This window comes from Caretta caretta, chromosome 5, assembly GCF_965140235.1.
Source record: "Caretta caretta isolate rCarCar2 chromosome 5, rCarCar1.hap1, whole genome shotgun sequence".
In the NCBI taxonomy this organism is placed as follows: domain Eukaryota; kingdom Metazoa; phylum Chordata; order Testudines; family Cheloniidae; genus Caretta; species Caretta caretta.
Window position 1 is genome coordinate 100,018,011 of NC_134210.1, and position 23,431 is coordinate 100,041,441.

The 23,431-nt window shown below is 36.9% G+C and overlaps 1 protein-coding gene and 1 long non-coding RNA gene across 16 annotated transcripts in view; both read left to right on the forward strand.

Annotated features, from left to right (window-relative positions):
• The window catches only part of TRPM3 (transient receptor potential cation channel subfamily M member 3), a 618,857-nt gene that overhangs the window by 425,886 nt on the left and 169,540 nt on the right, over positions 1-23,431 (forward strand). For 14 of the 15 annotated variants that reach the window (XM_075128732.1, XM_075128737.1, XM_075128735.1 and 11 more), the window contains exons 2-5: positions 4,375-4,454; positions 5,210-5,414; positions 18,133-18,346; positions 21,954-22,078. In XM_075128732.1, coding sequence (XP_074984833.1) covers positions 4,375-4,454; positions 5,210-5,414; positions 18,133-18,346; positions 21,954-22,078 — 624 coding nt within the window. Of the gene's footprint in view, positions 1-4,374; positions 4,455-5,209; positions 5,415-5,912; positions 6,006-18,132; positions 18,347-21,953; positions 22,079-23,431 lie in introns of those variants that run through there. The other variant, XM_075128740.1, reaches the window with a different exon arrangement.
• On the forward strand, positions 149-4,320 carry LOC142072200 (uncharacterized). The gene is made up of 3 exons (XR_012668592.1): positions 149-410; positions 1,339-1,416; positions 3,118-4,320. It is a non-coding gene; the product is annotated as an uncharacterized LOC142072200 (long non-coding RNA).

The following is a 23,431-nucleotide window of genomic DNA, read 5'->3' on the forward strand; positions in this document are numbered from 1 at the left end:
TTTCCTGAGTTCAACTTTCAGAATCACACTTTCACAAGCCGCCTTTCTGAAAATAAAATACAATTTTAAAAAGAGCCTGTCAGGGCTTGTGCCAGTTAAATCCAAGCTCTCAGAGGATTTGTTTTTCTTTTGGCGTCAGATTAGATGTTCAAATCAAGCAGTGTTTCTGGGCTGCGGATGAATGTCTATAGAACTCTTAATGAGGCTAATCCCACAGCAGCACATTCCAAGTAGCTAATGGGCGCAAGTTCATTGCTTACTTTAACATCTCTTGGGTCAGAATGGAGTGAATGCCTTGCTTAGTGGGCAGTCATGAGTGCATTATTAGCAGAATGACCAGCAGCAGTGAAACGTGGACAACATAATATGCTCTGGTACTGCCTTAGACACCACCCAAGTTTGATGTTCAGGTAAAAAAATATATATACTATATATACACACTAGCCTTGATCTGTTTTGTTGTTGTTAGTTTTGGGGTTTTTTTTATTTTTTATAGGAGAGTAATATTGACTCCAAGGAACTAAACTAAAAACAAACTAAGTCTGAGGATAAAAGATGAAAGGTAATTTATTAATTGAACCCATTGAATTAATTTTTGGTTTGCTAATTAGCATCAAGAGACCGTGTTTGTGGTATAATGAAAAGCAAAGACAAGCTGTATCGTTTGCTATTTTATTAATTCATATAGCACATCATAATTCATGTAAAGTTTATAAACTGTTCATATCTGACTTGCATAACAATATTAAAGTTCATCTAGTCACTTATCTCTGCCTTTGACTCTATGGTGAAGACCATGTTGCAAGTAATTTTATTATCCTTTTTCATTTCTGAGAATGAATGAATATAGATATACTATTTTTATTGCAAATTATCTATCTCAGGAAGTTGTTGGTTCAGTGCAATACAACTGGATGCTGTCTTTTTGGGATGGAAGGTGACAGTGAATTATGAAAAGATAAACCATAATATTTGGCAGGCAGGGTAATAGATCTTTTAAGACCTAAAAGGTAGAAATCTTTCTTCTGATGGAGTGAAAACAAGCTTTTATTTTAATTTGCTTTTTTAACAATTTTCCAAACATTCTTTGTTTTTTAATGTAAAACAGAGAAACTCAAGGGCATATTATTATATTTAACATATCTCATTTTTCTTTTGTCTTCAAAATCTCAATTGGAGTTACGAATTGGCAAATAAATACTGTAATTTCTAATACATAAAATTTTGTCTACTATTTAAACCTTTTTTAAATATGTGCCTCCCCACTTATTAAAAAAATAACGAAGTATTGTTCTATGAAGTCTCTTTTGTTCATTTTCTATTTGATTTTTTGTTTAGATCAATTCAGTTCCTGAACTATCTTTAAAGAAGGTACTTTGGGCATATTTTTAATGAGTGAATTCTCCGAAGTCTACTGTAAATTGTTTTTGTGGATTTCCATAAAATTTCAGAAGTATATGAAAAAGGCAAAGTTCTAGGGAGCCCTGCCATGTTACTGAGGTAGAACTTTGGTGGAGGTGTTTTGTACTAGGAAATTACTTAGGAAGTCATCCAGAAATGTGGCATGTAACAGCTATTTTATGCTTTCCAGAAAGACGATAGATGTGCCAGGCACTTACTTTAATGTTAAAATAAATAAGTAAACTTAGCATAACTGAATTTCCCTTACTTTGAGAAATGTTAACATGTATAACAAAAAAGTGATTCATAAATCCGCTTCTACTTATATTGACAAATACTTTTCTAAGGCAATAGTACAAAGTGATATCTGAATAATAAGTGTGGCTTTGTAATTGTAATGTTTTAGTAAAACAAAACAATGTCCTGCCCCAAAATTTTGAAGTTCCTTTCTCATTGTCCCAAGTTGTATATTCTTTGGATTTCAATGGCTACAAGTATTCACTGTAGGTAAATATTCAATTGAAGTTTTTTTTTAAAAAAAAAGTTCACTTTAAAATGCATTAAAACCCTAGTTGGCTAATAAGGAAATGGCTCATTACGTGTGAAAAGTCCATTAAATTACTAAACTGAAAATTGGCCAATTTAATATTGACTAACAGGATAATACGGCATGCAAAAATATGGTTCCTATGCATTTTACGTACTTATTTTGGTTGTGTTTCAGAGCCTTTCAAGTAGCTACCAGAATTCATAACAGAGAGAGAGAGAGAATAAAGTCTATTAAAAATTGTACACTTTTCTTAGACTTCCAGGATCTCTATTATACTTTTTCTCTGTATATTAAATATGCACACCTTGCCCCAGGGCTCCATATCCTAGCAGCCCTCGTTCCACCCAGGGGGAAAAGAGTGTCTACCATGGCTCCATCTAGAGTTCCTTAAAGCCTCTCTGAATCCTGGCTAGTGGTAGTCACTTGGAATGCCTTCTACTCTTTATGATGCCTCCTTCTGTAATGTAAAATCCTGACTTTTGTAAAAGTGTAATCTGGTAGATTGGTTTCAAACTAAAAATAACAAGAGTAAAATGTGTAACTCCCTCAGCTAAATAGTCAATGATTAAGAACAAGGAATCAGTTCCGAGTGGAAAAATGCAGAGAACAGTTTTTATTTAAAAGCTTAGCTGAGGTGATTTTACACTATTGCAGAGATGTAACATTGTTTTTAAAGTCTGCATGTGAAAATTCATGTAGTCTGAAGGATTTTCTCTGATTTGCACACATCCAAGAAACGTGGGCCTCAGGGATCAAAAATAAGTTGCAGAAATTTTGTGTTGCAATAAGGTTGACAGTAAGTGGAATATCAAGCAATGATGATGTCTCTCATCCTATCTATGTCACACTTAATTTCCTAAAGGCAGATTTTCTTTTTTTTCCCACTCTTTTATATAGGCATTATCACATTGCTTAAATTTGTCTGAAACTCACTTCATGTTCCTTAAACTTCACCCACTTGGTATAGTATGTTTCATAATTCATTGCTCTCTTTCACCTGTTTGTGATTAGTATTAACAATATCCCTGTTTCTGTTGTGTAACTGTAAAAATACTATTTTATTCTTTGCATATACTTTATAAGATGTACCTGTTTGTGCTGAATATTTTGAGATTTTCCTTCAATCACCTGAATATTAAATGGAAATAATTACGTTCTATCTGCAGGAATCCACTGGGTAATTTACCAGGACACTCACTCACTTGATTCATCAAGAACTACCCAGATAATTAAAAGGAGTTCAGAAACTCTGAAGATAGGTTTCTCTTTTGTTCAAAAAACAAACCACCACACCTCTTCATTCTTGTCTGGAAATAAGATCATACTGAGAGAAAATCTTTTGCATTACTGAGTACATTTGTGGCTATAGGCTCAGATAGTATAAAGCAGCATAGCTTAATTTAATTTGATGGAGCTACATTAATTTATACCATATAAAGATCTGTCCCTTTATATTTCAAGTTTCAGAGTAGCAGGCATGTTAGTCTGTATCCGCAAAAAGAACAGGAGTACTTGTGGCACCTTAGAGACTAACAAATTTATTGCTACAGCTCACTTCATCGGATGCATAGAATGGAACATATAGTAAGATACACACACACACACAATTATTTATTTATATATATATATACACACAGAGAGAGATAAGTTGGAAGTTACCATACAAACTGAGAGGTTTTTTCTCCTGCTGATAATAGCTCATCTTAACTAATTAGCCTCCTACAGTTTGTATGGTAACTTCCAACTTATCTGTATATATATATGCTCTAATAAATTTGTTAGTCTCTAAGGTGCCACAAGTACTCATGTTCTTTTTATGTTTCAAAGCTTCCCTTGTTTCACGTGTATCATTTCCTGCTTTGTATGTGCTCTTTCCTCCAAGACACTTTAAGTGACATTGCGATATGCTGTTTAACTGCAGTTTCTACAAAATGTTGCAGCGGATTAATAGTGGATTGCCATTAATTTATATTTTAGTGGGGGGGAGGGGTTAATGTCTAAAAATTTTACTATACATCCAACATAGCCACATTAGTTAACGTAACAGAGTACTTTAAAAAATTGTTTCTAAATTGAGGACATGTTGTTTTCTTACCACTTAGAAAACTTTGATCAATTATTTGTTTTAATTTGTTTTGCTTTCATGGTTTCTGTCATGTGAATGTAGGCACAAGTATTAAATTTATCTGGCCAATAAACATGAACATATTATAAATTTACGTATATTGAACTTTTTATTGCTATGCTCTTGAAATGCACCCAAATTCTGATGGAAAATGTTTACTGATACAGCATGTTTGCAAGGTCAATAATTAAAGATTCTCTCCATGTTTGAGTTATCTTTTCATTTATGCTTGAAATCTTGAAATTGTATTTAATGAACAAATAAAGTTTATGGGATTTTTTTACACTCTCTCTTTCAGGCTCAGAAATCATGGATAGAGAGAGCATTTTACAAGAGAGAATGTGTTCATATCATACCCAGCACCAAAGACCCCCATAGGTAATTGTATTGCTATATGCTACAGATTGTATGGTATTGTATTGCTACATACTATGAAAATGAAACTATATAGTTACAAGAAAACAACTGCGTAGATGATAATTTTTTCCAAATCTCTGAGTATTCTATACAAAGACTGGCTTGTATTTTGGAACCATTCGAGATGGATTTCCATGAGGCATGGCACCAATACTTTGTACACCCCAGAAAGTGTCAATTGAAAAACAAAACCTGAATTTATATCAGTGTTTCATTTGTAACTTAGTCATCTTCTTGGTGATGTATTCCAGTCCCCTGAATATTTGTACTCTATATTAGAGACACAGCAGCTAGTATTGTAAGGGACTGATAGACATGAGCTTCATGTGTGACTAAAATATGTTGATGTCCATGTGAAAAAGTTTTATTTAGCTTAATGTAGTCTGTGGGAACGTATAGAATGTATTGGGGGGGAAGTGGGAATCTTTGCTTTTTTTTATATTTAGAACAAAGCACTTTTTATTTAGTTTTACACAAAAATGACATCACAAAGGAGAATCACAAGTCAAAAAAAGTCATATCTATATTGTAACGGTCTGTTTCCTAGGCATGTCAATGTATTTGCTACAAGACAGGACTTCTGACAACTCTGTAAAATCACTTCAGCCTGAAAGTGACTTTCTAAGACTTTGCAGTGCATGCAAGAAGTTTCTTTAAACATAGCCTGATGCATTTTTAGGCCAATAAATGCAACTAATTTTTCCTTACTGCCATAGGTGTTGCTGTGGGCGTCTAATAGGTCAACATGTTGGACTGACTCCAAGTATCTCCATTATTCAGAATGAGAAAAATGAAAGCAGACTCACTCGAAATGACAATCAGTCAGAGAAGTGGTCCATCAGCAAGCACACTCAGCTCAGCCCAACTGATGCCTTTGGAACCATTGAGTTTCAAGGAGGGGGTCACTCCAATAAAGCCATGGTAATCAAAACCCTTTCTTAGTATACTAACTAATGCTACTAACCACAAAAGGCATTCACGCAGTATCTTCCTTCTTACTTAATTCATTTAACAGTTTTACCTGCTGTAAAGCAATATGTTTTCTAGGTTTCATGGGTCATGGAAGGAAGAAGATAGTTGGACTATAACTTAAAATCAACTACAAAAGATACAATGCTCCAGGAAAGGGCCTACTGGTTATGATGATAGAGGCACTATCATTGAGTTATTAGAGTAAGGGACAGGATGTCTGGACTATCTGGATTAGGTTCCTGACACTGACCTACTGAGTGATTAAGGGCAAGTCCATTAATATTTCAGGGAAAGTTATATTATATGCTATATGGTTTCTTCCAATTCACACCTAAAGTTCTATGGATATTTTTCATGGGGAGGTGAATAGTGAAGTAGACCAGTGTCCCGGGGTAACAAAGCTGTTTTTTCTACAGTGTTACCCAGATTGGGAGTGGGGCTACATCTAATTCTTTATCCTGTGCCTGGCTGTATCTTCCAGAAGTTATGTGCATATCCTCTGGCAGTACCTATTCTGCCAGTGCAACACCAGTTGTTCAGGTGTGTTTACAAGTGCATTAGTAAATGTCTTGAATTCCTAGTTCCCTTTGTCGCGGTTAACTCACACGATTAAATCAAAAAACTTAATCACGATTGATCGCAGTTTTAATTGTACTGTTAAACAATAGAATACCAATTGAAATGTATTAAATATTTTGGATGTTTTTCTACATTTTCATATATATTGTATTCTATGTTGTAATTGAAATCAAAGTGTAATCAAAGTGTATATTATTTTCTATTATACATATTTGCGCTGTAAAAATGATAAAAGAAATAGTATTTTTCAATTTACCTCATACGAATACTGTAGTGCAATCTCTTTGTTGTGAAAGTGCAACTTACAAATGTACATTTTTTTTGTTACCTAAGTGCACTCAAAAACAAAACAATGTAAAACTTCAGCGCCTACAAGTCCCCTCAGTCCTACTTGTTCAGCCAATGGCTAAGACAAACAAGTTTGTTTACATTTACAGGAGAGAATGCTGCCTTCTTCTTATTTACAGTGTCACCAGAAAGTGAGAACAGGCATTTGCATGGCACTTTTGTAGCCAGCATTGTAAGGTATTTACATGCCAGATATGCTAAACGTTCATATGCTCCTTCATGCTTCAGCCACCATTCCAGAGGACATGCTTCCATGCTGATGATGCTCTTTAAAAAAACAAAAAAAACAAAAAAAAAAAACGATTAATTAAATTTGTGACTGAACTCCTTGGGGGAGAATTGTATGTCCCCTGCTCTGTTTTACCTGCATTCTTCCATATATTTCATGTTATAGCAGTCTTGGATGATGACCCAACACATGTTGGTCGTTTTAAAAACACTTTCACTGCAGATTTGACAAAACGCAAAGAAGGTACCAATGTGAGATTTCTAAAGATAGCTACAGTATTCGACCCAAGGTTTAAGAATCTGAAATGCCTTCCAAAATCTGAGAGGGACGAGGTGTGGAGCATGCTTTCAGTAGTCTTAAAAGAGCAACACTCCAATGCAGAAACTACAGAACCCTAACCACCAAAAAAGAAAATCAATCTTCTGCTGGTGGCATCTGACTCAGATAATGAAAATGAACATGCATTGGTCCGCATTGCTTTCGATTGTCATTGAGCAGAACCCGTAATCAGCATGGACGTATGTCCTCTGGAAGGGTGGTTGAAGCATGAAGGGACATGTGAATCTTAAGTGCATCTGGCATGTAAATGTCTTGCAATGCTGGCTACAACCATGCCATGCGAATGCCTGTTCTCACTTTCAGGTGACATTGTAAACAAGAAGCGGGCAGTATTATCTCCTGCAAATGTAAACAAATTTGATTGGCTGAACAAGAAGTAGGACTGAGTAGACTTGTAGGCTCTAATAAAGTTTTACATTGTTTTATTTTTGAATGCAGTTATTTTCTGTACATAATTCTCCATTTGTAAGTTCAACTTTCATGATAAGGAGATTGCACTACAGTACTTGTGTTAGGTGAATTGAAAAATACTATTTCTTTTATTTTTTTACAGTGCAAATATTTGTAAATCAAAAATAAATATAGTGATCACTGTATACTTTGTATTCTGTGTTCTAATTGAAATCAATAAATTTGAAAATGTGGAAAACATCCAAAAATATTTAAATATTAACAGATATTATTGTGATTAATTTTTTTAATTGCTTGACAGCTCTAACTATAACTTCTTTACTCTCAATTAATTCTTGCTTCCTCCTCTTTTTCCCTCTCTTTGACAGCCATCTCCCACAGTTCCTGGCTAATTCATAACATTGTTAGAATCCTGGTAAATTGCAGTCTGTCACTGTCTGGCATGTTTGGTAAACTTTAAATATATTTTATTTCTCTCACATATTGGACAGCATGCCTGTCAGAGTCAGTAAATCAACATGTGGGAGGATTACAAAGGATTTGAAGGTTTGAAAGTCAGTGGGAGTTAGGCATGTAAGTGCGATTTGTGCCTTTGAAAATCTCCACCTGTATCTGTTTCTGAAGTAGTAATTCTGTGAAGTATCAGAACACAGTGTCACCCATGATGAGTAGATATAGAAGCAGCTAGAAAATTAGTGTTTCCCTGAGGGTCTAACGATCCCCTAATGCCTATTCAGTGGCACCTGAAAATTGATAAAGCGAATCAACTCTCATTCACTCTAACAGAAAAGAGTGTACAAATATGTCTAGTTTAGTAAAATGAAATAGGATTTATCTAAAGGGAATAAATCAAGCCACCCATTTCACAGTGCTGTATATCACATTCAGTGGAAGCAAGACGCTTCTCACCAAACCTGTGCAATTCAAGGACAGCACTGTAAAATATGTCAAGGAACAAAAAATTGTACTCATCAGTTGTAAAGTAGAAAGACTATTTCCAAGGAAATGTAATGGGAAGCAGGAAGTTACATCCACTTCTTCTATTCTCCAATCATGATTAGTGAGGGGCTAACATTAACCGTTCGTAAGGTGCTTGTTTACATTTTACATAAACTTTTGAACCTTTTGAGAGCTTCTTCCCTCAGAATCCCCAAATAGCAACCGACTCTCTTTATCTTGGTCATTCTCTGTAACTATTTGGCAGGCATCAGTGTTTCTCTGCTTTTAAATTTGGGGCCACCCTGTTTTACCATAGAATAAATGAACTAGAATAAATAAAGTGCTTTTGGAACCTCACTCCTTTCTATGTGAGATATTAAGCCTGAGGGAGAGGGAAAGCGTTTTATGTAATCAGAAGTTCCTAGGGGGACACCATTCACTATGGGATAGAACTCAAGGGAAGCTTGAAAGCAATGCTAAATTTGAAACAATCGGTATTGGAGCCCAGCAATCCTGCCACCACATCCCAAAGCAATAGAAGGATAGTTTGGATGAACTATGGAGGGGTCACTAAAAGAAAAGAAATCTAATCTGTTAGTCAAAGTTAGTGTTCATTTCAGAGGATGGGTGAAAATTCAGGCTGATTTTTATATTGATTTAATCTCCTCTACGTATAACTGCTGCTCCATCAAGAGAAATCTTACAGTACTGGACTGGAATACTAAAAAAAGAGAATACAGAGATGATTTTCATATATAGAATTCTAAGGGTTACAGTCCAAAGTATGTGGGCCAAATTCTGCTCTGAGGTATAGATGTGCAATTCCCACTGAAGTCTGTTATCACATTTTAACAAACACTAGAGCACCAATACTATAGCATCTAATGGTAACTTTTGACTTAGTATATGTGTGGAAAATGAGTGCATATTATTATGGATAATAGTATCTGTGACATGCTGGTGTTCTATTATAAAACTGCTGTTGGAGGAACTCTGGACTTATTTTAACAGTACCAGAGAATAGGAAGAACCAGGAAGACATTTGCATCCTGCCAACCATTCAAAGTCATTAAATCACATCAGAAGGGAAAGAAAACAAACAAGTTCTGAATGGATGAAAAGCTTCCATAAAGCCGCCAGACATTCAGAAAGTCTATTGATGGGGAAAATGCCTTCAAATCATAGCTTCTCTGAATAGCTGAGCTTCTTTCACGCTATTGTACATAAAAGGATACAAAGCTCAACATGCATATGACCACAGTAAGGTGACAACCATGAAAGCAGGTCTGCAGAACTGTAACGGTGACTGTTTTTTTTTTTTATGATAAACTAAAGAGCTAATGAGATAAGTGTCTCCCTTAAAGGCCACCCTTACGGTGCCTGACAGCCATAGCACTGTGGGCAGGAGAGTGTAGTGTGAGAGCTGGGTAAGTACATAAGCTTAGTTGTTGTGGTTCTAATTATGAAAAGAATTAAACCTATACAGTACCCGAATATGCATCTGAATTTACCTTCCGCAAGGCTCTCATTTTGCAAGACAAACCAGATGGCCATTTTTGCCCGCGATTAAGTGAGAAAAATGAGCAGCCTCCAGAACCTTGAGAAATAAGACCTAGATAAAGAGGCTAATGTATATCAAGCCTTGGGGCCTTGCATATTTTCAGGAGACTTAACACTTACTCTCACATCAAATGCAATATATAAGTGTAGCATAAAGTTACTCCAGTTAATTTCCTAAGTACAGATAAAATCTGTTGTGTCTCATTTACCACTGTATGGTAATTCTTTGCATATGCTGAGTGTTAGTGGCAACCATTATAGATAAATATTATACCCACTTTAAAAATGGATAAAACTGCAAAACAGCAAGGTTAAGTGATTTGTTGAAGATCACCCCAATAGTCAATGGAAGAATTTGGAATAAAACTCAGAAGATTTGAGCCATTGTACCTTGTAGAACATGCTCTGAGGCCTAAAGATTGATGGTATTCAGCAAGATAAAACAAAATCGAGTAACATCATCCAGATCTGTGGTAATCACAAAACTATAAAATCTTGAGGGACGAAGAGCAGTGAGGATGTCAGGTATTTAATTAACAGAAAGACAAATGAAAATTTCCACCATGCGCAGGTTATCCATGGAGAAAATTTGATCTCTGTTTATATTTAAATAAAAGGGTTTCAAGCATCTGATAAATAAGGTAACTGTTTCCCCTTTTGTAAGTATATTATTTTCAGTTGAAATACAGTTAAGTTACCATTAATACAGAGTGACGGGGAACGTACAAGTACTTTGTAAATGAGTTTACTAGTGAGCATCATTATATCCCTTTTTAAATTGTAGCGAAAATCAAGAACAAAGCTATAATAAGGCCGTAATAACCAAAAAAAAAATCAATACAGAACAGTAACAGAGGAGAACATAATAGACTGAACATCCTCAACAAAATTGGGCCATACCATTCCTTTTAATGGTTCAAACTTCATTTTTTCCTCCAGAAATGTAAAACAAAAATTCCCAAAAGACATTAATTTTGCTAATATCCTATTTGTGAAAAACTGAACTCTATGGGGCTGCTAAATGGACTTCACTGGGTATGTCCTGACATAACTGAGGACATTATTTGGCCTCATGCTCATTGTAAGAATTTCTGCCATATTTGTACAAATAATTAAGTGTGATGCCAACACTGTTCTCAGTTTTCTTTTTAAAAAGTTGTTTTTCTTAGGGTAGACATAATGAATCACCTTCTAAGAATTTGTCAGTGTTGTTGTAGCCATGCTGGTCCCAGTATATTAGAGAGGCAAGGTGAGCGAGGTAATATCTTTTATTGGACCAACTTCTGTTGGTGAGAGAGACAAGCTTACACAGTCCTGAAGAGCTTTGTGTAAGCTCAAAAATTTCTTTCACTAATGGAAGTTGGTCCAATAAACATTGTACCTTACCCACCATGTCCTTCTGAGAATTTGAGAGACATACCATATGAAATCATCAGCGAAAGCCTGTGTAATGGAATTCTATCCCATATTTCATCAATGTTATGTATTTGCCTACAGCATTACTAATTCAGAGTATCTACTTTCTATCCACATCTCCAGCATATGTGCAATGGTGATATATTTTTAGTAACATTTAAATTAGTTTTCCTGTGCCTATTGTGGAATTAAATTTACCATTCTCTTTTCCACTTATCCTTTTAATGTTTGAGGTGAATCATGTGGATAAATTAACTCTCTTATGGCAGAGTATATTTGAGATTAGATTATAGTGGTTGTTGAGATCAGTTAATAAAGTGGTGTTTCCTCATTTCTTGTAACAGTTGAGTGTCCTATAATAACTACACCCACGTTTCTAGATCTGCAATTAGTAAAAATTTTCTTTGGTTTTATAAAATGGTTAATCCTGTTAATACTCAGCAAATGCATTACAAAATTTCACCCTTCAAGGGTATATACAATATTTGTGGTGCGGCCGGTATTAGCACAGCTAGACAGAAAATAACAGGTTTTTCAAATTTAAGCAAAATCTTCTTTATAAACATTTTCTTGAACTCAATATTTAAGTTAAGGAAAATCTTTAGAGTTTCAGGTTTAATTTCCATGTGTTTTTCCCCCTCTTGCAATCAAAATAAAACACACATGCACACACATAAAAGAAGGGACTCTATTAATGTTAATTATTTTTATTGTAATTAAGCACATGTGCTCAGCACAGTACCAGACATAAAAATACAGACAATTTTACCCACAAAGAGCTCACTGTCTAGCCATAACAGAGACACAATAAACAAGATATACTGGAAAGCCCAGAAGAGGAAATAAGTAGGATTTTGTTTTAATAAAATAAAATTGTATATAAACCTACAACAAAAAATCAAAACTCGGGATTTGCAGGACAGAGTTTGTAGCACATCTCATTAGGATATAGTTACCCAGCCTCTATGTATTAATCTCTCATCTATTTGTTGGCACCAACCTTCTGCTGTTTCATCAAATTCTTTATATATCTTTTAAATTGTTTTATTACCAAAGGCTTTGGGGCACTAAATACAAATCTTCCCCCACCCAAAAACTAGCAACATGGCTCAATCAATAAATTCTCCAAAATGTTCGGGGGTTTTATTTGCCAAGGACCACCACTTTGCCACATTGCTATGGTCCTCTGCACACGTTCTGCTCCTTAAAAAGACCTCCATCACACAAAGGAGCAGTAAAGAGCTGGGAAAGAGGCTGAGCACTGCTAATTCCATGATCTTTTGAAAGAGGTCAAGGGCTATCGGAAGAATGGAGACAGGAAAATTAAGTCAATGTCATCAACAGATCTCCTCCTGGGTGGAGAGATACCATCCAACAGATCTGTCGGCGAGATTTGAGAGATGCAGTAAAATGTTTTAAGGCACCTGTTTGATTGAAAAGCTTGAGAATCCCTCTTTAATGAATAAGAGTTACCTGGTTTACTAAGTAAGTCATTATTGGATTTAGGTGGGCTTCTAGTGAATTATAAAACAGTACATGATATGCCATCAGGTTTTATATCAACCTCAACCCCAACCCCAAGAATACATGCATGCAAAATATAGCTTGACTGTCAACTTCTAATTAAACCGAAATATGAAAAATTAATTGACTGAACAGAGATTTGGGGGGTCTGGACCTTGGTAGACCAGGTGGGAACAATCATGCATTGTTGCACTGTGCATTGAATTTAAAGGACCAAATTAAACTGCTGTGTTGAATTTATCCTCCTCTTTTTAACACACAAATAATTCTGGAACCCCTTTCATTAATTGGGACATTTGAATCCTATACAGATTTCTAATTAACTCTGCTTTGCTGAACTAAAGTTGCTTTGATCATGGTTATACAAGGTTGGATGGCTGATGGCTGCTTGAAAGGTTCACAGTGAATTAAATACATTTAGTTCTGTTTTTAATAATTTCCTGCTAATCCAAAGCGTTCAAATGATACTTTTAACATGCTCATTGAGTGGCTGGCATATGTTTGCAACTTCAGAAGACAGAAAGTATATTACTGTGGAAAAGGCTTAGTGTCCCTTACATTGTTCTTTCATGTTGAAATGCATCATTGTGGCTATGAAGCAGGTAAACAGATTTGCCAGATATAGTTTCTCATATATAGCTTCAATGTGTTGTATTTTATTAAAGTGTCTTGGAAATCAGCCACACCTAAAAATGCATTTGCGGTTTTAAAAAGTATAGATTTGACAAAACTGCACAGGAAAGATTTTAAAAAGCCATTAGTGCAAGGAGAGAGAAACAAGGGGGTATAATTTATAATCCTTTGACATTAAACCATGAAAAAGACAATGGGTTTTATTTTTTGACATAGCAAATTATTAATATTCAAAATAAATTTACAGCATTTGAAATAATAAGGGTTCTGGAGAAAAAAGTGAATGAAATACACAAAGGCCTAGATCAAGGGTAGGCAAACTACAGGCCGCATCCAGCCCATCAGACCTTTTAATCTGGTCCTCGAGCTCCCGACAGGGAGCGGGGTTGGGAGCTTGCCTTGCTCTGCTCCACAGGTGCAACAGCTCCACATGGTTCCTAGAAGCCGGAGCAGCCAGGGGGCTCTGCACTCTGCCCCCACCCCAAGCGCCAGCTCTGCAGATCCCATTGGCCGGGAACCGTGGCCAATGGGGGAGTGGGGGCGGTGCGTGCGGACAGGGCAGCGCGCAGAGCAGCGTGGCCCTGCTCCCAAACGGGGGACGGGCCACTGTTTCCAGGAGCTGCTTCAGGTAAGCGCCGCTCAGATCCTGCATCCGAGCGCGCTTCCCCCACCCCCATGCCCCAACCCCAGCCCTGATCACCCTCCAAACCCTTTGATCTCAGCCCAGAGCACCCTCCTGCACCCCAAATCCTCATCCCCAGCCCCACACACACACACACCCGTGCCCCAATCCCCTGCCCAGCCAAGAGCCCCCTCCCGCCCTCCAAACCCCTCCATCCCAGCCCGGAGCACCCTCCTGCACCCCAAACCCATCATCCCCAGCCCCACCCCAGAATCTGCACCCCCCAGCCAGAGCCCTCATCCTCCCCCGGCCATGTGCCCCAATCCCCTATCCCAGCCAGCCCTATATACAATTTCCATACCGAGATGTGACCCTCAGGCCAAAAAGTTTGGCCACCCCTGACCTAGATCCAAAGCCCATTGAAATCAATGAGTGCTTCCATTAACTTTCTTTGGATTTGAATAAGGCCCTAAAATATTAAAAGAATATTAATAAAGATCCTATTCTGCTTCTGTTAGCTAATGAGAGTTTTGCTCTTGTTTATAATGGGAGCCGGATCAGGCCTTTTGCTGTGAGGCACAAACAGCAAAAGATTCAGAGATTCAGCTTAGTTTAGAAAAGCATCTGAAACTTTGGACAGTTAATTGAGGTAGGTAAAATGGTCATGTCATCATCCAGTTGCCACTAGTGAGAAAATACAGGGGGAAATGCCAGATTGCGTTGCAGAAGGCAAAGTATTAGGCAGTATGTTAATCGAGGGAAAATTCAGAAATACTTAAGTGTCATGTCTGTCAACAGCAGAATGAGTCTGTACAGTGAGTTTGTAAGTGTCTCCCTCAAATTATCATTATCAGCAATCAGCCAGGTACAATGCACACTGCAGTTTAATTATATGTACTCTAATAGAGGCATTGTGGTTGGAGAACTGTATGGCTCAGGATATGAAAAATTTTACAACTAGATTACCACTGTAGTTCAATTCTAACCTAGGTTGGGCTATTTTGCAGCCATCTGGCTGTTTATTGGTCAATGAGAAATGAGTCTGAGTTTCTGGCTAATCCCTTGATATGAAAATAAAGCATCATAATCACAGCTAGTATTAAGTGACATTTTTGTTGAGTCTAATCATCAAGCTATAGATTAAATGGACATGGGAACTTGAACCAATCTTTCATCCTATGGTGTGGCCCATCTAAACTAGTTCAGTGGTGAGCCAAAGCACTTTGGCAGGTTGCTGTGGTGAAGCTTCTCCTTCTGCTTCCTATATTGTACCTGTTCTGTTGATAAATAGCAATGCTGTCAGTTTGGCTTCTTTCACAAGTGTCAAATTCTCCTCTATAAAAATATAATCACTTATGGAGCTGAAAGGTAGATATCAGCCAAAGAGATATGGGGAGACTGATGGAACTGAGCAGCGATTTGGCTCAAGTTCATAGTTGCATTTAAAAATCTTTCCGAGCAAGTGGCGGTGAAGGAAGCCAGTAATGGCAGCAGAATCTAAACAGAAAAGGGAAAAGGTCAAATGTTCTACTACAAAATAGAGAGAGATAAATTATTAATATGATCAAAAATGGTTTTAAAAGCACTTATTCATAATTTAGTGGGTGCCTTGGAAGTGATGACAAAAGAATGATCCTATACACATTAAATTACATCTGAAGTGATTACAAAAGAATTATCCAAGGCACACCAAACTGAAAATGCCCCCCACAAGAGCTAAAAGGAATAAGATAATCACAAAATTGAAGTCTAGACATTTCTTCTCACGAAAAGAAAATCCAATATTTTAGCCCCTTGACCTTTTCTCAGAGGAGTTTCTAAGATTTAAATTTCCTTTGCATTGCTGGTTCTTGTAGTTGAGAAGACCCACTCAGATTTGTTTACTCACATTTCTTCATATGATAAAATTTCATTTTACATTAAGAGTATAGTCCTTTTTCTCGCCTAAATAAGAACAAATGGTGATTTGAAATTAGTGATAATTTTCAGATAAATAAAAGAAAATATTTCTTCAATATCTTGTAGTCAGCTTATGGAATTTTAGTGCTGGAAGTTATAGAAGTGGCTGAATAAGGAGTTAATATTTTTACCAGTTGGTAGTTATGCAAGCTAAACTGGGGTTAATGAAATCATGTGTTTTATGGAATAAACCGATTGCTACAGGGGTCAGAAGGAAACCTCCTCACCCCCAGTCACGCTTTTGCAAGATGGTTGATGTGCATCCTACGCAATTTTTGTCTTCATTTTAAACATTTGGTGTCTGTCATGAGTGGTGGCAGGATACAGGATTTGATCTGAGCAGGAGTGGCACATGGGATGGTCCTACAACCTCTGCTTGTAACAAATATATATGAACATCATCAGTTAAAATGCATATATTCATCATGGGAGACTGAACACATCGACTCTCATTGCCAACAAAACCAAAATATAATACTCAGACCAACAGAAAATCTTCCCTTTTTTAACTATTCAGAGGGTTCAGCATTTTAAGATGTTGAGTACCCTCAATAATAGTTACAATATGTGGCTGCTAACCCCTGCCATGTAATAGTGGTATAACCTTTTGTAACCCCAACTTCTGTCTGTGACAGGGAGAAAGAAATAAAGATTAGTGTCTTACCAACATTCCTGTTGTCACAAGTCCATGATATCCTCAATTCTTAGTGAAGCCCAGAAGTTATGGGCTTCATGCAGGAATTACTGGATGGAATTCTTAGTGAAATCTATTATCTTCAGCATTCAGCCAGTGCACTCAAATGCCTAGCAGAGTTTGCCTTTCAATTTCAGCAATCCAGCCATTAAAGCCATTACACACATACTTGATAGTACAGTACATGCTCACCAGATATACACTACATATGGCCTTTTACCTCCTAATAGTAAAAAGACTTAGCAGATGTTGGGAGGATTATTATAACTGTAGAGTGAATCAATATTTTTTAACTCTGGTGTGCTTTTCAGTTGGACCAAGTTCTTATTCGTTTGTTTTCTCATGATCATTTGTGCAAATGGGGCTCTGCTTGCAGGAATGTTGAGAAAGGCCATTTGTCATTGAATACCCATATTTGCATGCAACCACAGATATTAGCATTCATGCCAGAAATACTCCATCTGAAGTTTCACATCCACTCAGGAAGCAGAAACAGTACCATGAGACTTACTGTAGGTGACCAATCACAGACCACAAAAAAGGAATAGACATAGTAAAAATGAACAAAATGTTCATGAAATATGTTAGCATAATATGTTCGTTGAAATGTACTAATGTTCTAAAACCAGATATGCCTATTCTGAAGTCTGTGCTGTGGATCTGAAGGTTATGCTGATAAACCAAGAGGGGTGGGGGAAAGAAATATATTAGTGGAAGGTTCCAGAATAATTGTATGTACTCTAGCTCAACCTGAAGTTATGGTCTTGATGCAGGAACTACTGGGTGAAATTCTATGGTTTGTCTTCTGCAAAAGTTTAGTGTAAATGAACCTAATGGTCCCTTCTGGCCTTAAAACATATTCTCAGTCAGGGGTAATAATTTATTCTTTATTAAATCCACACAAGTGAAGCAAGTTGAAAGGGGAACCTTAATTCAGCCATTTCCTAACTTCTGAGTGCTCGACTTTGCAACCTTTAACCTTAAGTTAAATGCAGGCATGTCCACTATTACATATTTTGTAGATGTTTTTCAATACATTTGTCTAGAATAAAGAGAGTTCTAAATGGAGGTATGATACCAACTGCCCCTTTGGCCTTGGGCAAATCACTTAACCTCTCTGCCTTAATTTCCTCATCTGTAAATTGAGGATAATGTTTATCTATTAGCTCCTGACAGGTGTTGTGAGGATTGATTGATTAATTATTGCAAAGAGCTTTGGAGAGAGTAAACTCTGTGAAATGGCTACCTATAATTGTCATGGTCTGTAGTTTCATAAATTGCTTTTTAAACCATCAAAGTTACAATTAATTAGTTTTTTGTTGCAAAAGTTGTATGTTTTTAAAATATTTTCTTGGTGTTACACATCATGAGTCATAACCAACCTTTTTCTTTGTCAATGCCCTTAATTCTGCAGTATGTACGTGTGTCTTTTGACACAAAGCCTGATCTTCTTCTACACCTAATGACAAAAGAATGGCAGCTTGAGCTCCCCAAGCTTCTCATCTCTGTGCATGGAGGCCTTCAGAATTTTGAACTTCAGCCAAAACTCAAGCAAGTCTTTGGGAAAGGTCTGATTAAAGCTGCCATGACAACTGGAGCATGGATATTCACTGGAGGAGTAAACACAGGTAACAAGCAACATTAAAATAAGAGCTTTGTGGCATCAGGGAGGCTTTCATCATTTTAACATCATGATTTAGAATCAGTCCAGATTCTAAAGAGAGGCTGAGCCATTTTATGGTAACTTTTTCTTTTTATTGTGCATTAGCAAGAAAATGCCAGAATAATATGTATTGAACAGCTCTCCAAGAATAAAAGGTTTATTAAAGCATGAAAGACAGATTGTAAAGTGCAAAAAATAAATCCTGCTGTGAGACCATCTGAAGTGTTTTGTCAGAGGGGACTTCATGAGACTAACATCAATGGGTCCAGGTACCGTTTATGGAATGGAGTGATCTGCAGCTAGCAGCCTGAAAGGGTAGCTAGTTCGTAGGTATTACAAACAAGAAACTTTCCACTTCATTAAAGGAAAATATTTTCATCCAAAAAAAGAGGCAACTTTTATCTTTCACTTATAAGAACAAGTTAGATGTGACAGAGAAAAGAGTTTTTCTATTTTATGTGCCTGAAAAAATAAAAGCCTTTAATCTGAATAAAAGTCATTTTTCCCCCCTCTCTGTGGATTAGGAGTCATTCTCCCCTCCCCCCCCCCCCAGGTTTTTTTTCCCAATTGTCCTTGCAGAAACAGAGGTAACATGTTTCAATTTGTATGCAAAGTTGAACACATCCAAATTTTAGAACCCTGACATGGAAGTTATTTTCTACCTGTCCACATGAGTTTTATTGTCATGGAGAGACTGAAAGGATGGGGAGGCGGGGAAATGAGGCAAGGCAAAGCATTCTACATATGGGGAATGATAATATGTAAAGTTAAAGTATGCACACGTGAATTTTTGTGGCACATTATCTCTACCTGAGTCAGCACAGCTACATTACATCAGTATTTCAGCATTATTTAATCCTTTCAGTGCCTATGGAGAGTAGCATATTCGTTCTACCATATTGATAATACAGGCCTGATACAAAGCTCATTGAATCTTTGCATTAATTTAAGTGGGATTTGGATTAGGCATCACATATTTTGAAGCTCAGTTCAGAACATGCCTAATGAGATTGTTTGTTTTTGTTTTTTTAATATATATTGAATTAAAGATGACTACAGTAATTGTTAGCCCAGTTTCCTTTGTTTCTTAGCTGTCTGGGAAGTTTGTCATCTTCTCAGCTTTCCCATACCTACAACAGAAACAGAAGCAGGTGGAATCTCTTGGTATTTTTTTAAACATCCCCAATGCCTCAGTTGGAGGAGGAAGGAAACTAGAACAAGGGTTGGCCTGTAAATTGGGGTGGTGATAATTTTGTTAGATGTTCAGATCGTGTGGCGTTGAGTGTGGCAGATATAGATAGAAAATCCTAATTAAAAATGCATCCATCTGTGGACCTTTTAACCATACTGCAATAGGCTCGCCAACTCAGCATTTCAAACCAAGCTGCGAAGATGTCTTCAGAGGACTGAATATGAAGTTGTGCTTTGTAGAATAAGACTGGAGTTAAGAGAAAAAGCTCTGTGTCCATTATAGCAGTTTTCAAAGTGTCATAATTGTAGCTTTCAAAAAAAAATCCCAAATTGATATGAACAGGTATTTTTTTCTGTGCCAAAAAATTATTCATAGACAAATAAGACTGTTAGAACAACCACTGTTGTGTATGATCCTAAAATCAATCCTGAATATTCAATTACTTCTATTTACAACATAAAGTATACAGAGTAAAGCAGAAGAGAGCTCTGGGGTCAGATTTTTAAACAAGTTGGGTACACAGTTGTGAACCTAATCTCTTCTTGCAGTTACCATAGTTGCATGCACAACTCAAAAATTCTGCACATAAACCGCTCATTTGCACGTACAACTATAAAATTTGTTTTGCATAATTGTGATAACTGTGCACTTAAATTGGGTGTCCAATTGTACATGTAAATTTGGTACCTAATTTGTTTGTAAATCTCACCCATTGTTTTGGATAAAAATTCTTTCCAGCATTTCCTTTCGGAAGAATATTAATAATATTAGATGCAAGGTGTGACTATTAACCTGAAGTGTGTATATACATTAGCTGCTGTCACTCACAATGCACCCATAATATGGTAATATACACGTATTACGTGGAATGGCAACTAATGTAGTAGTTAGTTAGACAGGGAGCTAGCTGTATGTTGTTAAAAGGCATAATAGAAAACCCCCTAAAATGTTGCCCTCTGAGTATTCATATTCACGACATAACATAAATAGCATATGCCTGACTCACCCCATATCTTCTTATAAACAAATTGCTTCAATATCCATCTGGAATCAGAAGCTGTATTCCCTAGAAAGCAATAGCTTTCGTAGACAGAGAAGACCTGCTATGCACCATCAGGATGTGGGATCACAGATTCATTTGGCTGAGATGTGTGCATTTTGCCCTCATCTGCCAGACAATGTGGTGGCAGCCAGGAAGATTAGAAGATTAGATGTCAGGTTTTTTCACTGTTGATTTTAAATGGATATAAGAGGGCAGTAGCTATGGGGAAACTTGTGGTTATTGTCTGACTGTTGTAATTTGTCAATGTCACTTTAGGATTCATGGAACCAGAGCAGGGAAACAGTAAAGAAAACTGGTTTAAAAAAAAAATCAATCTAAGAATGTAATTTGGAACCAATTATCCCCTCAGTGAGCACAAGTAGATTTTAAATGCATTTTATGCAAAGCTGTCAGCAAAGAAGAGCAAGTGACATTAAATTCCACGTGCTGCTGTGCTACTGTTAGCTGCAGTCAGGTGATGAAAGTAGCTCTTGATACAAGCTGTGTCAAAACTGTTAGGAAAGTGAGCCTGGAAAGCGGAAAAGAAAGCCTGAGTCCAAAAGCAACTGTCCAGCCTGGCACATTAACCTGTACATGTGCACTGTACAGACGTTAGCATAGGAATGTAATTAAAGTAGCCAGAAGTTGCTTTAGACAGTGCAAGCAGTAATCAGAGTATGGCAAGCCATGGGGCAGTCATTTTGTGTGCACCAGTCTCTACTTTCTTGCACTTCCTGCTGGCTTTTCCCTGGTGACTGGGTTTGTGGTTTGATGGGATGGTGCCACTGCTGTCTACAGCTGTGTGTAATGGTGCTTTCACAACATTTCCATCAGTATTTCAACCGCCTTACTTGTGGGTTATATGCCTGAGAGGTTTCAAAATTTGAGGGGACAATCATACATGCTACACATTTTCCCCCCTTTTCTGTGCATTTCTGCGTACTTGGAGAGGATTGAAGATATACACACCACACATATTAGAGTGTGTATGTATCTGGATACAGATGAGAAAAAGGAAAGTTATGATGATCGATGTCTTCATTTTCATTGTTAGAGTTGTGGAATTTGTTGTTTACATTAATTTATTCAGTAAGGTTGTATGTAAAATACACTGAACTAGTAAGGCACTGTATATATCAATCTAAATCATTTTATTATGGCCCCAGTTCTGCAAAACACTTAAGGAAATACTTAACTTTAAGCGCATGCTTAAGCACTGTGCTGAATAGGGATGTGATTAGGAAAGCATACACTTAAGTGGTTAGCTGATTCCAGACCAATGTGACCAAAAATGCTGTGCTTTGAATTTTTGATTATGAGCCTGTTTCTTTTTTTCAGGAGTCATTCGGCATGTTGGAGATGCATTAAAGGATCATGCCTCAAAATCCCGAGGGAAGATCTGTACCATTGGTATAGCCCCCTGGGGAATTGTAGAGAACCAAGAGGACCTGATTGGCAAAGATGTAAGTCTTAGGGGATCTGTGTCATCTACAACATACCTGTATATTCTGGGTTATTTTGTCCTTTACTTTTTCTCAGTGCTTCTCAGATAGAAGTGGTATTTGTCGTCAAGCTGCTTGGTAAAAGGCAAATACTCAGGCATTTTCAGGCATGTTCTTAAATTTATATTTTGTGGGAGCATAGCAAGATTAGAACAGGAAATCCATCCTGTAGATTATCTAAGGCTCATGAAATAAGGCATTCCAGTTTTTTCTAATATATTTTGTATGCTTTCTTCTTTTTTAAAATAAAAGACAAGGAATTTCCATTGAAAATCTACATTAAAAGCTTGTTAAAGTTTCACAGTAAATCACTAAATGTCAGAGAATGCCAAAGCTAAGGTTTCATGCACAACTTGAACTCTGCCCTCTTTTTTGCAAATGTACTGTGTTGCGGTCTTGAATTCCATAATTACATACTGTTTCCCAATTAATATATAATTATTCCACAACCTTGGAAGGCTCATATTATATGAATTCTTCATTCATGAGCCAGGACTCCACAGAAACCCTGCCCCACATATCTTCTAAGGGGTGCGGGTAACATTTACCATGCATCTTTCTTCATGTCATCCTCTTTACGGCTAGATCTCTCTCTATCCCTCCCACCTCAGGATCTCCCTCTCTCATTGTACATAATGTAATAACTTTATAATCTGCCTGCTTTCTTGATTTTGCCTTGTTTGAAATTTTCCTACCCCTTTTTCCTGAGAATTTTGAATGAGAACTTGTGTTTGACATTTTGGGTAGATGTTGGAAATCCCAGTCTATATTCTACTAGAATTGGTTTATATATTTATAACAAAGGTAATATAGAATACAGTTGTTTTATCTGAATTACTTTAAATCTGTGTCCTCCCACCTGGATTTATTCATTTGCACTCAGTATAGAATGGGGAAAGGCATTCACTTATGAGTTAAGTTGAAAGGAATTACAATAAGAGTAAAAAGGAGTGGATCCAACTGGAATTTATCGTAATTCACTAAACATGTAACCACAAGAGGGGGAGAGAATTGTGGGGTACAACTTTGTACTGTCTATTCAGTCTCTGGCCTTTACATGATACAATACTAAGGCTCAATCCGCCAAGATATTGAGGGTGCTCAGAACCTGGATGGAGATGGTCACCAAGGAGAGGGCTCTGTGGAAATAATTTAGAATCCTATTGTGACATAATTGGGGATTCACTTAAAAACTAAGCCAAAAACCATAACAACCACAGGAATAAAATATTCCTGATGATTTTAAGTGCAAGGCTGACATAAATGCTGGACTTCAAACAGTCTTGACTTAAATTGTGTGAAATGAGTGGCAAA